We start from the raw sequence: 18,532 nt of genomic DNA on the forward strand, positions 1-18,532 counted from the left end.
GGCGCGGAGGGAGCGGCAGTAGGTTCCCCCGCGGTAGGTGTCTGCTCAGGAGGCGGCATTGGTGGGAGGGGGCTGAGGAAAGTCCCTCTCTCCGTGGGAGCGGCGAGGAGCTGCCCTGTCCGTCGGTGGAGGCGTCCGTATGGGCAGCGGCCTCTTCCCGCATCGGCGCCAGCCAGGGACGGGGCCCCGCGGCGCTCCCGCCTCAGGGCGGCCGGGCCGGGCGGGGCGCGGGCTGCGGCGACAGAGAGGTGTTCTGCGGGGAGGGTGTGGTTTTGTGGTGCCGGCGCTGACTGGGGCATGCAGCTGTGCTGCGGCCGCCGTTTTCTTTACCAAAAGATGGCACTCTAGCATGTAGATTAGTAAATGTATTGGAAGCAACGTAGTCTTCTTCAGACCAGAGAGAACAGCTTGGCGAGGGGGGAAAAAAACGGGAGTGAAACTTTCCTCCTCCGAGAAAAGAAGCAGAAACGCAAAACGCTGGGATAATTAAATGGTAAATGTGAAATTAAACTCACTAAGTCCTGGTACTTGTTCCCTGTAAAAACTTAGTGTTGTGAAATGCAGAAAAGATACTAAAATACATATTTTTCTGTATTTGGGCTCCTGGATATTTACAAGTGTGACCTGAAAACGAAGCTTTTAGTTTTCATTTACTGTTCTAGGGAGATCCCTTTAAATTCCCTATGAAACTTTTGCTGGAGAGCAAGTTATATTCCATCTTCCTGGATGAAAGGAATTTTGTTTATTGACCTGTGGGGTGTACTGATCCCAGCTGTAATCAGTCTTTTTTTTTTTTTTTTTTTGGTGGAAGAAGCATGTAAACATGTTAACAGAGGTACCTTTGCAAAGGTTGAGATCAGATTTACTAATTTGCTGATGCTGTAGCACAGGTGTGTTAAAAGATTAATCTATCTGTATCCTTCTGGGATGTTCTTTGAACTGTCATCAGGGAAACTCATGCCTCATGGCTTGACTGTGTAAACAAATTTCAGTTCTTTAAAAGTTGCCATTTGTCAGCTTCTCTGTGATAACTCTATACGTGCCTCTGTTTCAGTAAACAGAGCAATTTGAATTAGCTTCACCTGCAGTGAAAGGTGTATAATTTAAATTAGCTTACTGGATAGTCAGCCCATATTAAGTGTGTTTGCTTCCACCCTGGGATAGTTGTCCCGAAGGTGATTCATTCTGTTTTTCCAGCCCTTATGGGCATAACTGATGGCCTGGCCAACCCAAACACTTGCTGGACTTTATCTGCTAGTCTTGTTCATGGCTTGTGTCAAAGGACATACCCTCATCTGGACCATGGAAAGTGGGGAAGCCAGAATAGTACTGTTCTACTCTGCTTTTGTCTTGATCATTGTGATCACTGCAGCACTTCAAAAGTGTGATGATGTGTAGGAGTGGAAACTGCTGCACTCAACCCTCACACCTGTAACTTTTATGATAAGGAGTGACCTCAGAGGGCCAGTTATCTTAGCTGACTGAAGAAGAGTTACTCCTAGTATTACCAAGCTGGCAGTAGGAAGGAGTTAGATTTTAGTAAGTCATGTTTGACTGATGTCCTTCCATTTCTGGCCTACTAGCTTATTACAAAATACGCTCTTTTATGTGCCATACTTGCCAGTTGTAACTTGTCATCACAGGGCCTTTGCAGCTCGCGTCTGTGTTTGTTTTATTCCTGTTTTAGTATCTTTGTGAGCTGGGAAGTAATTTTGTGATGGGAGGAAGCAGAGGGGAATATTTGAATTATATGTGGGTTTAATGAGTTGTATCTCTTCAAATACAGTACATTTTTATTAGATGTATTCGGTTGGCATCAGAAATAGTACTTCATGGTAAAGCAGCTTCTAATGCTAAAGTTCTTCCTTAACTGTATGGGGAGATTGAAAGTTTGATTTGAAATCATAAAGATCATCTGGGTAGGTTAAGAGGAAATACTTGATTGGGTTTAAAAAAAGTTGCCTACTCTCTGAGCCTAATTTCCTCAATGCATCTGGAAAAAATGTTACTATCTATCTAAATAAAGTGCTGTTTAAGGCTGAGCTGATTTATCAAAACAGTAGTTTTTATAACTAAAAATGTAAATTTGATTTTAAAACATGTACTTCCTGTGGTTTCTTTTGACATCTGGATACTTTTGTTTGAAAGTGTCTTTTATGTTGGCCATTACCCTTGTTCGAGCTCTCTGTGAAAGCCCTTATTCTTTATGCTGAATCCTCCTTATGCAGTGTTCTCTTCTGGCAAACTCTTTTTTAAAACAGAACATGAATTTCCTAAAGTCAAGTCTTTAGGAGACTCCGATGCTGAAAAGATAATGTCAGAGATTTTGTTGGAAGAAGATAATCACCAGGCTTTTTTCTTCCTTCCCTGAGCCTCACTCTTATGAGGAGGAATGTATTGCTTTAGGAGAGGGCTTTGATGTCTGTTGTAATGTAATGTACAAAACTAGGCCTTTCTACAAATCTCCCCGACTCTCTCGAGGAGTTACAGGGTAACAGTCTATTTAGGGAGAATTTGTGCAAGTGTGTAAGTGAGTTTATAAAGACTTGCTAGGGGGTGGCTGCAATGCTCCTCACTTCTCAATTACTTAAGCTTAGACTTCGTCCTAGCTTTATGAAAGAATGTTTCTGTTCACTATTTTAACTTTTAATCAACAGCAGTTGTCTTGGAGGGATTCAAGAATGATGCAGTGTTATGGTAGAGTGGCCCTGCGGTCCTTGTTCTGCAGAGAAGACTGGAGACTCATCTTCAGGTAATTTTTTATGTGAAGGGAAATATTTCTTAGAGTTACTCTAAATTTATGGATAAACACTTAAAGGAAAAAAAACCCTCTAGCTGTTGCATCTCGGATGTTCCTCTGTTACTTTGATTCTCTTTTAGGAAGGTCTCGGTGGGGTTGCAGATTATAGAAAAGGGTATGGGGAAATGTGTGTGAGTTCTTTGCTATCAAGGAAACATCTCTGACTTGAGGCAGTACAAATATTCTAAGAAATATGTCACTCTTTAGCAACATTTGTATAATATACAACAAGCTAATAGGTAGGAATATATAGCACTTAATATTGTAGAGAGTAAAGACAAATGTGATGATGGCCATTTGTAGAAGATGGTTTAATATATTCAGGTTTTATTGAAAACCAGGGTTTAGCTTGTGGAAAAAGTTCATTCAGCATAATCTCAAGCTTTATCAGTCCTTTTTGTCTTGGTGTTTACATCATAATACTAATAAGAACATAGTTTGGGAGGGACAGTTATATGTTTATATTTCTTGGTCTTTGTAAAACAATTAAAACCCCAAATTGCCAGTTGGCACCAAAACAAGTGCTATATCTCTGATATATTTGAACTATAAATTCTGTAATGCACAAATACATCATCAAAAAGTGCTGCGCTTGTTTTGTAGTGTTTGTGTTTGGTGTGTGGTATCTGAAGGTAAGTTTGTGGCATATATAGCCTACAAACTTCTAGAATGGTTAAAGTTCATAAAGAAAAGGTATTTTATGAAATTTACAGGGCATATTAGTAAGTTTTAATTTGTTCAGTTTTATGAGTACTACTTACGACTTTATGGGTTTTGTAGTACTTGGCCGAGTTCTGATGTCATCAGCATAGAACAGACTTTAGTAAGGCAAGGGTGGGTGATCCAGTATGGGAACTGCCTCCACAAGAGGAAGTATAATAGTAAATATTTAAATGAAGCAACATCATCATGAAGCTTTGTGCATATTGAACAGCTCATAACTCATTCTTCTGAAGAAATACATAGAGGTGTTCTAGAACACAAGCTGAGCAGAATACAAAATGCAAATATGAAATCCTACAATCCAGCACATCTTGAAAACCTTGGAATAATTCACGAAAGTCATGAATGAAAGTGGCTGTAATCTCGTCTACATCAGAAATAATTTTCTAATTCTTTCTTTGCCTTATTATAGTTCTAAAAGATCTCTTAATTTCTCACAGAACAGCCTTATTCTTTGTACTTACTTGATTTTTTAACAAATTCTTTTTTATTATTAGAGAATTACAGGTAGCCTCTATTGAGAAAAATGTGATACAAACATTATTTACTTTCTTGTTAAATTCGAGACGAGTACTGTGAAGTGTAAAAAAGAATCGCAGTATTTTGTAGCTGGTATGAATGCCCCTATAAACTTACTTGGGGATTATTTCTGTATCTGTGACAATGTAACTCAATTAGGAGCAGAAGTCTGTATTGCAAGGTGAAATACATCCAATAATCAGGAATGATATTTTAATAGTTTTTGACTTCACTCTGAGAGCCCTTAAAGGTTCATTTGCATAAGTGAACAAAATGTTGCATTTAACTCGCAAACGAGGTTATACTATCTGGGGAGTATTCAGAAGCTTGCCTGATCGCACAGGCACAGCTTTCTAAGAGATGTATCTGTATGGCCTGATCCGAGCAGCTCAGTGGAACCATTCCACCAGTCTGCTCCAGGGCAGTGACATGAGAGGTTCACAATAGGAACATGCGCCTCTCTGGAATGCCTTATTTGCTGTGTTGAGTTGCCCTTTTTTCCCCTCCCTGAAAAAAAAATCTCACTTGGAGGGAGGAAGAAACTCTACGTTTTTCCTTCTTCCTTTTTCACGCTGGCATTGTGAGTCAGAACAGTATTAGAGCCCCCTGTCTCCCTTGGTGTTGCTTTTATACATGATTTCAGTGTTGCAGCTTGTTCCTCTCTCCACCAGCAAAAGATGTGGACTAATCCAAGAGATTATCCTTAGAGAATTTTGCTAGAGACTTGGCTCTCTGTGGTTGACAAAAATACGTATTAGAATCGTGCTGTATTTTCCCAAGTCTTACCACAGCATCTCAAGTTTTGATCAGTTTCTTTTTGATGGGGATGAGTTTAAACTAGTGCTTGTTCAGTGATCTCTTTAGTACCCCTGCGCAGTCATACATGCGTGCATTACGTAACTGTAAAGTCCTCTTCTGTGCTAGACTTTAGAAGATGTTTTAAATAAGGTGTTTTGCTCTTCTGAAAAAAAACAGGGAATGTCCAAAATTACTTAGTATGTCTCTGCAGTTGTTAGCACACTGTCAGAGCTTCTTAGGTTTGTGCAGTCAACACATGGTTACTCTCTGGGTAGCCTAGGAAAAGCACTCCCTTCCAAACTGTTCATACCTTCTAAAAAGTACTATGGCAGGATAGGTATTCTTGGATTCTTGGAAGCTTAGGTTTTTAAGATTGGGCTGAGCCAAAGAAAGAGTGATTTTTCAATGAACTAGTGTTCATTGGTGTGTGTGTGGGTGAACCCCAGCAGCTGCGCATCATGAAAATATGGTGACAAATTACAAAATAAGGACTATATGGCTTATGAGCTATATAAAAAGGTCATTGATTACAATTGGTTTAATTTTTATGAAGCCACTTCATTTAAAATATATTGAAGAGTATCACACATATATTTTACCTGTGTGTTATATAAGATAGTTATACTTGTGCATACATTAGGATTTTTTTTTTTTTTAAATGACAAGTACTGAAAAGTCTGGGTTCTTACCCTATCTTTTCTTGAGAAAAGAATAAAAAACAGGAAAGGAATTAATATAATAGTATTGCTTTTTTTTTTCCAAACCTAAATTTGAGAGTTCAGGAAATCTCTATTCTTACAGATTTTTCACTTTTAAGTAGTAAGCATGGACAAATGAACACAGTTTTCCTTTTTTATTTGAGACACTTGGCAAAAATGCTGAAATATCAAACATTTCCTCAGTAGCTACAATATTGCCACTATGTACAAAATATTTGATAAATGTAGTACACATATAAAAATACAGTATGCATTACATATATACAGTACAATGTGCAAAACATATGGCATTCAAACATATGGAATTGATTTTAGGGGTGCAAACAGCAAATACAAAGGCATCATGGTTTCTTATAGAAAGGCAATACATAAACTGACGCCCTGATTGCCATAATTTGCATTTAGTAAAGTAGTGCTTAAATGAAGAGGGCCCTAGAGACAGGTGTCTATCTTCTTTTTTTCACAAAATGAGATGCTAAGACATAATTATGACTATGAAAATAAGAAGAGAAACACCTACTAGGGTTAGCGTTATTTCTACTGCAAGCAGTACTGTGAAGAAAAATCCTACCTGGAAAAAAGCCTGTGCTATTACTTAATACAAATTTTTCAAACAACAAAAACAAATCTGTACTGTTAAACGTCAAAAACAGCTTTGAAAATATCTACATCCTTAATTTAAAAAAAGTATGGATAATACTTTTGGGGATTTATTTTCCTATGCTTCAAAATACAAAGTGCCTCCTTTGGCAATATAAATGGCAATGCTTTGGTTCCTATTTAAATTTTTGTATTATTATAATTTATTTTAGGCTGTCTTTTGAATATCTGAGCTGTATTTTTTATAAAAATAGTGTGGTTACATAGTTATTAACCATTCCCTGCTTTTTATTGAGAATTTGCTCTCATAGCTAGAATGGCTTTTTTGGCTAGATTTCTACAAATACATTTATGCATTTTCAACTTTAAAAGTCTTTATATTCAGTATTGGACACTACAGAATGATGTAGGTGTCTCTTTTTTGCACTTTATATTTATTCCTAGAAAACTGGTATAAAAGGAATATTTGAGATTACTTCAGGTTTTAATGGATGCTCTTTATTGGCCATGTATATACTATATGCAACTCCGTTCCACGTATCTCACATAAAAAACCATCTGTAGTATGGTCTAGAAGTCATCAAAAAGCAATTTACCAGACCATAATATAAAGAGTTTTAACAGAACATTTACTAGAGATAAGTGGAAGAAATTTTTTTTCCAGTTTTAATAGAATTTGCTTTAAGTTTATAATACACTAAAGATGCCATCCAAATAATAATTGTTTACATCGGTGAGCTTTACTGTGTTTTGATTACATAATGCCCTTCCAGTTAAATGTATTCTGTGATTGCATTTTCTCTGCCTTGAGAGAGTTCAGCAGCTTGTGCTTGGTTTCAGGCATCTGAATGTTTGAGATTACATGATTTCTTAACTATTTATAATGTTAAACAAAATTTTGCCTGTAAACTTACTTGCCTTAACTGATGCTGAATGGCACTAAAAGTGCATAACAGATACTACTTATTTCTGTATTAAACACAGGATGTGACTCCTCTTGATTAACATTAGCCTTGTAAAACATATGTCTGAGCTCTTTCAGTGTAAACACCAACTTCTGATTTTCACACTGATAAAATGGTATTCTTAATTACTTTGAAGGATTTACTAATGACACATTTGATAGGACGTGTTCTGTTAGTATATTGCAGCCATTAAATGGCAAATTTAGTGCCAGCGCTTTCCTTTGCAACTGTTCTCTTAATGAGAAATATATTCAGTTCTGTACAGTTAAACTGCACAGCCATGATTAAATTTCTAAGATGTATTATATTTCTGTTACAAAAACTGTCATGTAAAACATGCACACACAAAAGTCTAAGCAAAACCTATTTCTGTCATAACAGGCATATATAACTATGGCAAATATATCACATTTCAGAACAAAGTCTAAAGCAAACCATTATATATAAGGTTTAATACACATAATTCTGAAATGTACAAAAAAGTAATCACACATTCCCTACACTAGAATATTTTTACTTTAAAAACTAAAATGATCCCTTAATTTTTTTAATAAAATTTTTTTTTTTTTTTTTTGCAAATAGACTTTTAGAGTAGAAAGCTATACTGTACTGGTAACAACACATCTCAGCTGTTTGGGTTTATTTCTGCACATAGATTCCTATGGATTAGTTAACATTCTACACTGCCAATAAGGATAGTTTTGTAGCAAGATGACTTTGCCAGTTTTAAGCTCTATTTACATGCACATCAAAAATGACAGTACAGTTGCTCTAGGTTAATTTGTCCTCTAAAAATTAATTTGCTTGCCTCTTATTTAATCAGAAGGCACGGTCAAAAAGGGATAACTCTAACCACACATATGTGGTATGATGTCTGGTGTATCACACGTAATAAATTGACAGTACTGCAGAACACTAAATTTCATTCAAAGTTGTTCCTATCAGACCAAGAGTCCTTAATTCTTATTCTTGTAAGAGCTGAGGGCACTTAGTATCTCAGAGTATTAGCTCCCAAGATAATATGATGAAAAGGAATGCAAAAAGTTGAATGTATTTGTTCAATGTTATTGAAGAGTCCTGTACCATCAAAATTTAAGGCAGACAGTCCATGTGTAATATTGTACTCAAGTACTGTAGGCACAGCAAGAAGGAATAAGGAAATACGTCTTTCAACTTCATCTTTTGTTGTGAGAATCTCCATAGATTGTTTTTTCTGTACTTAGTTTCAGATTAAAGTAAATCCTGGTCTGTAAAACTACTGAAGATGTATAATGATTTAAAGTGCTGATAACTGATATGATGCAAACATATGCTGCCAGTTTAAACCCTGAATCAATGATATAATGCACTATTTTATCTGAAGCCAATGGAATTCTGTAATATTAGTAAACCAGACTGCATTGTATCTCTGGAGACATAAATTTGCAGTTAATTCCACATTTTCTGACAAAAGTATTTTGTTTGATGTTAACATGATTGTGTTGTGGGGTTTTTTTTTCTTTTTTTTTTAAATGTGATACAGGTTGCTAAACAGTTAACAGCTACTTTCTGTTTTCATTATTTCTTTGATACTCTTTGATACATATCATTACTCCAAGAAGTAAGCAAAAGCTTCAGGGCATTTTTTCATTAGTTCCTACAAAACTTTATTTTTGAAGGTTGGTGGCGAGGAAGGAATTCTACCATGAGATCAGTTTTCAGACTAGAAAACATAGCACGTTTCCATTGTTCAGGAAATAGGGGACTCTTTCCTTTTATTGAAGAATTTAAGAATTCCCTAATAGGAAATAATTCCAATTTTATGTTTGATTATCAGCCTATGTCATCTATGGCAACTTTTGACAGCTATTACCTGAGAGACAACCATAAAATTACAAAGTATTTTACTTCTATTTGCATTTTTTTTTGTTTTTCCAACTGCTTTCATAATAGACTCTGAAAAAAAACAACTAAAGGCTTTAAAAAAATAATGTTTTCATGTGCTGTGCTGTGAGGTAAGAGCTTAATTTTTGCTATTATCTGTTTCAGGTATGAAATATGCCTTCTTATCACAAAACAGTACATCCTGATACTGCTTATTAGCCTTTTAAAATTTTCCGTAAGTGTGTGCTATTTAGAATTCTCACTGAGCAGCTTCTGTGTTTAGCTTCCCTGATGTTATGTAGTGGTAGACAAAGCTGTTCAATAGATAAAGTATTCATTAAGAAATTATGGTTCTCCTGTCAGTACTGTCCCCTGCAACTCGGTCTGATCCTACAAACATCTTTTATTGAGGGCATTGGGACTATTCTTGCATAGATGCTTGCAGGATCATAGTGCACAACAGCATTAATTAAACTTTTCTACTTCTCCAAACTGTTCTAATATGCTGAGATACTGGATTCAATGATCTAACAAATATCCTCAAACACAAAGTAAATTAGGATATTTATTATTTCCATTATAGTAATCTCGTTTGAAAACCACTGTTCCCCTCTGTTCACAAAAATAAGCTATACAAAGTTAAAAGAGTATACAAATAACTGTCTGATATACACATTAAAACCTAGCTATTAAATCCAGAGCATCGCTATACAAAATTCAGTGTTCTCAATATTACCTGGCATAGCTACAGTGGATTTCTTGCAGTTACACTTAATGTCCCTTTGGATGCAGTTAAATTCTTCCCTCATGATTAAAGAATGGGGGAAGAGTTTTAAAACCCACAAAACCAAAATATAAAAACAACTTGAACAAATTAAGAGACTAGATATATGAAATTTCACTGAACCAGCCAGTGTTCTACTTGCCTTTGCCCTCACAATTAATTTTGAACCTGGCTCAGGCTATCCACAGGAACAATGAAGTGCAGTGATGCCTCACCCTCCCCCAAACATTTGCTCACTGTGTCAATACGGACAGTTGAAATCTCACTTTTTCTTCTCTAAGTTTAGCCATGTTGTGTTGCTCATTTAAGCATTACAAAGTCAGAGACATAACTTCTTTCTTAACTATTTGTGATGCATTTACCTTGGGATACTTCTAATCAGTAAGTACAATCATCCTTTCTTGACTTGTGAAATAACAGCTTTCAGAGGGCCCTGATCTGCATTACTGATAGGAGCATAAAGTAATTCACTGTTGTAAACTTGAAAATCAATAAGGAATTAGCTTCAAGCATTTGTTCTTCCAAACATTACTGTCTTAATTTATCTTAACTGCAATCAGAATGGTATAATAATGGACCTCTGCTGTAAAGAGACTTGCAGGTCGTGTTCTCGTTGGCTACAGCTTAATCCCAGTGCAACTGTAGATCTTGTGGATCTAGAAAGTCAGTGGAAAACACGCTGGGGGCAGTAGAACTGAGAGGAGTGAGTCCAGATGAGGAGCTGGGCATTGTAATGTCTAGCCATTCCATATTGTCCAAATTTGTATCGGGAAGGTCAAGAGACAGACAAGAATTATTAGTGCTAAACTGTGGGTCAGATGTTTCCATGGGTGAATGAGAGTGATCTAAAATGCTGGAGTGATTAAGCAGATCATTCTGGAGGTCTTCAATTAAAGAAAATGACTCTCTGTCCTCATTACTGCTTGTCAATTGAGAAATTTCATTACCTGACGGTAAAGTTCCATCCAAAAGGGCTTCAAGTTGGTTTTCCAAACTTATAGACAAGCTGGTTGTTGGTTCTAAGGACACAGGAGGAGGGGCCATTTGGATTTGTGGTGGTGGGCGGGATATCACTGTATTCACTGGCATTGTAGTGATGTTGGCTGTTACTGGTCTCATTTTAGAAATGGGAGATGGTTCCTCCTTTATTGGAAGGGAAATCTCTGTAATAAAAAAACCCCTGCTATTGAATTCAGAAAAGATAATGACATATATCCTCAGGCTTACAACTTCCACCCCTTTTTTATCCACTTTGAGATGCATCCACAGTGAACTCAATGGAGTAAGAGTCATTTGCTGTTCTGATAATACAAACACTACATACATCAGACTATGTCAGGTACTCTACGAACAACAAAGTATTTTAAAACAAGTTCCAGAGTTCTGCTTTCAGTAATACTTCAGCCACATTAGAATATTTATATCGATGAAATAAAGAACAATTTTCTAGATGTTAGCTTTACCTCCTTCATGTTTATAGTTCTTCTGACTAATTAGAATAACTATCGAACCAACACATTTCCTCATTTAGAGAAGAGTACCTGAACAAATTTTCAGTTCCATCCCCGTTTAGTACTGTGTCCACCTTGATGAATTAGAGTCCAAGAGATCAATTGATGTGATTAAGATGCATTTATTCCTGATTCTAGAATCTAAACCTACTCTTCTGTCAAGAAGTTCCATGTAAGACAGTGGCAGTAACAATAAAAGGAAATAAGGCAAAGTAAGTTCCAATTAATTCTTATATGCAAATGGAGTCCAAAAATAAGAGTAGACAGACCAGAATATGCAAATAAATCCTCTAGAACAGATGATGTTTCTGCCAGAAAAAATACACCTGACAATATATTTTGCACCAGTTTTCCAAGCAAAAGCCCACATTCTTAAAACCTGTAAGAGCATCTATTGAAATGATTGCTTAGTAAAAGCAAAGCATTACTAAACGGACCCTCTCACTCTCTTGATGTACATTAATAAACTAAACATTTTTCAGTGTAGAACTTGCTTACGTAAGTGCAAGAGCCTTGAATGCTTTACTATGTTTTTCATAAAGATGATCAGGAAACGTTTGTTTTTTTATGGCAACTTCACAAATATGGAGCAGTTGTTACCTTTAAGATCAAGTAGGTTTAGTAATTAACACTCAAAGCAAATATTTAAGTAAGCACATCAATGTTTCCTACATCCTTTGTTCCAGAGGTAGAACTTCTTCGAACTACGCATGCAGTATTTTAACAAAAGCTCTGAAAGCATTTTTGAATTTAGCTTGAGTTGTTGATTGCACAGGTCACTTAAGTCTATCTATTCCCATTTTCTTCAGCTGACTTTGCAATTTACTTTGAAAAAGAGAAAATACTTTAATGTTTAGAATATGGCTAAAATCTTCTAATAGCCTACAATCAGTCACTTATGTCCTGGCATTCACTGCTGTCAAGATCCTTATACGACAGTAGTACAAAACATTAAGTTAATTGAATTGCTTGGCACCAGAACATTTCCCAGTATTGTAATGGCTTCTTAGTCTACAAAGCCTACTTATGCCTGAAAGCCGCCTTCTTTTACTGCAAAGCTACTTTGTATATTACTTTAGTTATTTCAGTTCCTTTCTGATAGCTCCCTTATTTTAACTGATATAGAAAGTTGTTATTCATTAACGTCTCTATGTAGTTCATACATACTTTTTCCAGTAATGTATCTTTGATGTTTAGAGTTGATAATACATGGTTATATTTAATGAAATTTTAGTATCAACATGCTTGAACTCTTACCTCATTCTATTTTTTGTGTAATTTCAATATACATTATATGGACTAGCTCAACTTTTCCAATTCTGATAAAATATGTTTGTGCTAACTTAAGGTGTTATTTTAATCGTTTGAATGCTATGTGGATTATTGCAAAGGTCTGCCCGGGCTTATTTATAAGCAGAGAAGTTCCACAGCAGGTTGACTGTATGTGTTTTGGTCAATGTTTTCTTCAGTAGGTAATTATTGCAAACTTCCGGAAATACTAGTTTCATCCAGGCTGGATAGCTTCTGCTCCTTTCCCTGGAAGAATTCTTTCCTTTGATTATAGCACTGAGTTTTTATTATCAGGTTTTAAATCACTACATCACACATGTCAATTAGCTTACCTCCGCTCTTGATGAGAATATCAAAAAGATCATCCATCTGCTGACTGTGCGCGCTGGAAATCTGTAGTGCATGAGAAAAAGGTTATTGTTTCTCATGTAGTATTTTTTCCTAAGCTGATTGATCCTAGCTTCTCTCAATAGTACGTAAGTACTAACCTATGATCAAGATTAAAATTCTTCATATGAAACTGTCAATCTAGAAAACAGAGGAATAGTTTGTAAAGACACTTTTAATCCCCACGGTCGGTTTCAGTACAAAGGAATAGGGAAAAAAATCTGAAAAGCAAGACAAAGATTTCATGAAGGCAACCTAGAAGAGAGGTGCAGAAAACTAGGGATAAGGAGGAGAATTACTAACGCTGTTTTGTAGCAGGTAAGTATCTGGAATAACTGCAGGACTTTGGGGGTGCACCCTGAACTGCTTTCTCTCAGAGATATCCTGGAAATAGCCATCACGTAAGATGCATTTTGTTACGTATGGTGTTTTTTTTTTTTCCAATTTGTAGATTCATGTTCTGTTCTTTTTTTAAAGGCCGGGAAGCTTTCATCAACTGTTTATCTGTTTTAAACAGCCATCTCCTGAATACCTGAACCTTAAGCAACAGGTAACAAAACCCTCACAAACCCATTCTTTCAAAAACAGGAAAAGTGGAGACTTTTATGATGGTCTCAAAAATAAAACAGTGTTTTAAAACATGGGTTATACTCAGGAGATGGGAAGTAATTTGTTATCAGGAGATCGAGCTCCTGAAAAGAGGCCAGTGGGGAGGCACTTTTCTAACTGGTAGTGATAGAGTTGCCTAAGACCACCTGCATGCCTTCGCTGTGAGGATGTCTCACACATGCCAAGAACGTATGAAATGGCATTAGATACCCATATTCTGCCTAAGTGTCTGCCACCACAAAACCAGCAACCAATACCAAGTCACTACAAGGTTTTACCTTTTGGGATAGTTCTGAAACACATGAGGTTAGTTTTGTTTGCAACTTTCCTCCAACATGAAGGGTATCATGGTAAACTGACAAAGCACTACATAGGATTATTCATCAAGCTCGCTAAATATAGTGTCTTTTGAAGCAAGCACCTGGGCTCATGTATATATATGTTTGTCTAAGTGTGTATAAACACACTCACACACATTCTTCTCAAGTTTACTCACTTTGGAAAATATGAATGTATTTTCTCTCTTTTAAGTCTGAAGTTTGGGTATCATACATCCTTGAAACAAGTCAGTTGAAGGCTAGTTATTGTTAAGTAGCAATAGTAGCATTATCCCAATTATATACATCACTAACTGGATACTGTAAGACTTATTTACATGTCTGTTGCTTTAATAAAAAGAATCGTGAAACAGGAGTCCTGTAGTTAAACACAGTTATGAAAATATTAACAGGGTATGTTAGAAAATCTTGACACCAAAAAAAAACTAAAATAAGCAACGGCTTTGATAATTCTAAAGAAAAAAAAGAATGCTTTTAATAGACTAAACAGGAGAAACTAACTACCTCACGGTGCGATGTCTGAATGTTGCGGGTCTGTTTTATGGCCTCTTCATAACGAGGAGGATCTTTTGTCTTGGATACTGTGTTGTTGAAGAGGGATTGTTGAACAATATAAGGCTGGGCTTGAGATGGAGAGCCAGGCTGTGTGAAATAACAAAATAATTACTAAACAATACGTTCTAGTGAATTCAAGATGTATCAAGTTCTACAGATGATACTATTTTGTCGTACCAATCTACGTATTTACAAATAACAATAGCATAGGTAATCAGAGGGATAAAGTAATAGTTTCTTTCTCTCTTTCTCACACATACATACATATATGCATTATTAAAATCTACAAAACATTCTTCCTCCTTGAGTGAACTACAGTATGTACATAGTCATGTGTTATTTAAGAATAATAATATAAAACTGAATTTTATGGAACATTGTTGGGCTGATCTTACCTTATTAGAAGTAGCAGGTCCATTCTGCACAGAGGGAACCTGATTACCACCAGTGTGAATGTTAGAGTTTGATGTTTTATTAATAAAAGATTGTGAAGGTGTTGTAACTGGTGCAGTCTGATAGGAAAATACTGTATTTGATGTGGTAGGTGGAAAAACCTGTAAAGGATTAATATATCAGTCTTAGGTTTTGTGTTGGGTTTTTTTAAAATTAAATTCATTGGGTAAATGACATTAATAAAGTTTAAGACTTTTTTTTTTTTAAATACTTGTTTGCTTAAATTCCCTATTAAGGGAATGTTATTTGTACTGATTTCTCCCTCCAGTGGAATAATTTGTTAATCTAGAACAATTACTCTTTGAAAGAAACTTTCTGCTGTGACATGTTTTCATTCATCACTGATAACTAAAAATATTTTCCTGCAATTTTCCAGGAAGCAGGAGAAAGTGTAATACAATTTTTCCGAAATATATTCAGAAGAGTATGGAACAGTTTAATACAGTATGCATGATTTCCCCACCTAGTGGACAGTTAATAAAATTAACTTATTTCTGGCCTGATACAAACTAGTATATGTATCCACACTTGTCCTATGTTGCCTGTTTTAAGACAGAATGGTTTGGCTTGTGCTATATAATTCTAATTTATTTTAACTACAGATATCTATGAGTAGTGAGGGAGAGGCAAAAGATATAACTGATGAACTTGGGTATCAACTGTATATTTGGTTACTGGTATATAAACTTTTTATTTCTTCAACTGATAGTCCATACGCTCATTGCAGATGATTCCAAGCAGTATCCTACTTCTCATATTTTTAAGTTAAAGGGAGAGGAAGAGAAGCTATGTATGTATGAATGCATAAGACTGTTCTTTTAAATTCAGTATCACTCCCAGATACCTTTATGACAAAGGTGTGACAAATCTTAGATCAGGGATGGAGATAAAGCTAGGACAAGATTTGTGGAGTACAGTCTGAATACCAAATGAAGTCTGCTGTGAGAGGACTTAATACAGTTTTTGTTAGCCACCTGGATCATCTGTGTGAAAACTGTTGTACTTTCCAGCTGTGTACCACTGAGGTGAACGGCTATGGAGATGGTTCCTTATTACTGAATGAATTGAAGAACAAGGGCCATGTGGTAGCTAGAATGTGAAGAGACACCTCAAGTGTGTAGGAGAAAATAATGGAATAATCAGCTGGTTGACATAAAAATCAGAGCTACCTGAGAAAGTCTAGATGATTCAAGGGAAACCGGTTCTGGAAAACAACTGTTTATGGAGGTGATCGCTATTAGGAAGACCAACTTCACTAAAAAGTGTTAAATTAATAAGTAGCATTACTCACTCACCGTTCATTAGCTCAGTCTGCCTGCTGAAATATCCAAGCCTCATGAAATGTAAACAGCAGACAGGTAGATCTAATGCTGAATGCATGAAGACTCTCCTGATCTATTGTATCACATCAGTATTTTACATTCTGATGTAAAAAAACAGTGCCATTACACTGTCTCGTTTCCTGTGTAAAAGATGGCAGTAGATTGTGAGAAAAAAAGCTAAGATAGGCTGGCTGTTGAGCTCCAGGATAGCCAGATGCAGACTAAAGCCTGCTGGGAACTATGTGGTCTCCATGACAACTGATCTGAATAGGGTACCAGAGGGTGCAATTCTTGGTTATCCCCTGCAATCATTTCAAGGAACTTCTAGACAGCAAAGGAAGCAAACTGCCAGTCTCTGGCAAAAGTACATGCCTCAGGATGACCTGAGAATTTCTATATGGGAGCTGTCAAATTAACAAGGTAAGATTAGTCCCTCACCAAATCCCAGAGAACCTAGATGAAATCTCAGTTTTTGGATATATGTCAGTTTTGACTTCTGTAGGATAACCTCAATGTCCATGAAATTAAACAGATTGAACAAGCAGTCTGAAGAGTGATGATGCTCATTTAGTTGTGTTCCCCTTTATTAGCCAGCTGTCTAGAGAATGGCAGGGCATAATCATACATCTTCTAAGATAAATTCTTATCTGGAACAAGAGCTTTAGCAGAAGCAGATTAGAGGACACTGTACAGGTAGAAGCCTGAAATCACATCAGAACGTGGGTTTTATGATGCAGTTTTGTAAACTGAAATATAAATTCTGAAGGCTGAGATACTTTGTAACAGTTACATAACATACTGTAAAAATTACCATCTTCATCTTGAAATTTCAGTTGTTCCTGAATTATCCTTTCGTTAGGGCAGGCTGAAAAATGTTGTTCTGCTAAGTGATAGGAGCCTTAGAGTCAATGGCACTGATAAGGAAGCAATAAAGGTCAAAGACCAATTTCCAAGCTCCTAGTAATAGAGGTCAGCCTGGAAGAGGCTCAAAGGAGGAGAAAGCCTTTTCTCTTGTGATGACTGGTGCTGATGGGTTGATATCAGTTACCATATGAACACAACTGGATCGGTGCTCACAGCTGTGCATCCAGTACTGATGAACATAGGTTTTGGAATGGGAAATTTCAGAGCTGATTGTTTTGGGTAGAGAGGAAAAGAAGGATCTCTCTCTGAATCATTCCCTGCATTCCTCAGGAAGAGATGTACCATAGGTGTGGTGGGATTTTGACTCACTGGAATTGCTATCCTCAGTATCTGAGTCCATAGCTTTCTTCCTAAGTAAGGATGAAATCAATAAGGAAAGTAGGAAAACTGTAAGGACCTCCTATAAAAGAATAAATCTCTGAAACCATAGGTAAAAGCTTTCTCTTAAGAACTGCCTACAAGAATCTTCCATTTTGAGCCAGTGGCAAATAAAAGAAACTCATTGGAATACCTGGTATACCACTTGTGCCAAGCATGAGGAAGAACGTAGTAAGAGTGGTGCCATAAGAGTACCATTAAGGTAAAAAGTCTTTAGCCTTATGTATTTATTTGCAACTGAAAAATAAAGTCCTGCATGGACTAAAATTTTGTAAAAAGAAGGAATTACAAGCCCTATCACACAGAAAATAATGGTAGAGATGTTAGGCGACTTGATTGTTTATATATGATGCAGATGACACATAAAAGATTCTAAAAGTACTGCCTAGAATTAGATTACACAACTGTTTATCGTAATGCTTATTGCTATCCACAAACCTTTCTGATTTGTTGGGTCTGACCAAGTGCATGCTGCGTGATGGTATTTTGTTTTGATTGTGGAGTATGCATCTGAGGTGCTGTCTGGACCAGGCCAGAGGAAGAAATAGGAGCAGGTATTTGTGATGGGGTCTGTATTCCAGCTTGTGATTGAGCCTAAAGGATGAAGATAAAATATTTGCATTATTCGTATCTCACAGTAAATTACATTATGTAAAAATCTATTGCATAGATCATGCAGAATAACAATAGCATGTATTCTGGGAAGGATGAGTGTGAACTATGTATAGCAGACAAAATTTTTAGTCTGTTTGGTACTGGTGAGTTCCCAGCTAAAAGGTGGTGGTTATTTTGCCAGCAGAGTTTAAAAAAGATAAAGACAAACTGGAGAGGGTCCAGTGGAGAGCAATGAAAATAGTAAGAGATAGAGAGAGCATAACCAGTAAGAAAGGACTGTAAGAACTGAGTTTGAGTAACCAGAAAGACAAAACTGATGATGCAAGAAAAAGGTTGTTTTTCAGAAGATCATAGTAGTTTTCAATGGCCACTGAAAGGC

The 18,532-nt window shown here is 36.4% G+C and overlaps 1 protein-coding gene across 6 annotated transcripts in view; it reads right to left on the reverse strand.

The window, feature by feature from the left end:
* Positions 1-10,395: 10,395 nt before the first annotated feature.
* The window catches only part of MRTFB (myocardin related transcription factor B), an 81,100-nt gene continuing 72,963 nt past the window's right edge, over positions 10,396-18,532 (reverse strand). For 4 of the 6 annotated variants that reach the window (XM_075165020.1, XM_075165019.1, XM_075165021.1 and 1 more), the window contains 5 exons: positions 17,977-18,132; positions 14,857-15,015; positions 14,411-14,548; positions 12,905-12,965; positions 10,396-10,934 (listed from right to left, as the gene is read on the reverse strand). In XM_075165020.1, the coding sequence (XP_075021121.1) occupies positions 10,396-10,934; positions 12,905-12,965; positions 14,411-14,548; positions 14,857-15,015; positions 17,977-18,132 (1,053 nt within the window). The remainder of the gene's footprint in view (positions 10,935-12,904; positions 12,966-14,410; positions 14,549-14,856; positions 15,016-17,976; positions 18,133-18,532) is intronic. The other 2 variants (XM_075165024.1, XM_075165025.1) reach the window with 1 other exon arrangement.

This window comes from Calonectris borealis, chromosome 16 (assembly GCF_964195595.1).
Source record: "Calonectris borealis chromosome 16, bCalBor7.hap1.2, whole genome shotgun sequence".
Classification (NCBI taxonomy): Eukaryota; Metazoa; Chordata; class Aves; order Procellariiformes; family Procellariidae; genus Calonectris; species Calonectris borealis.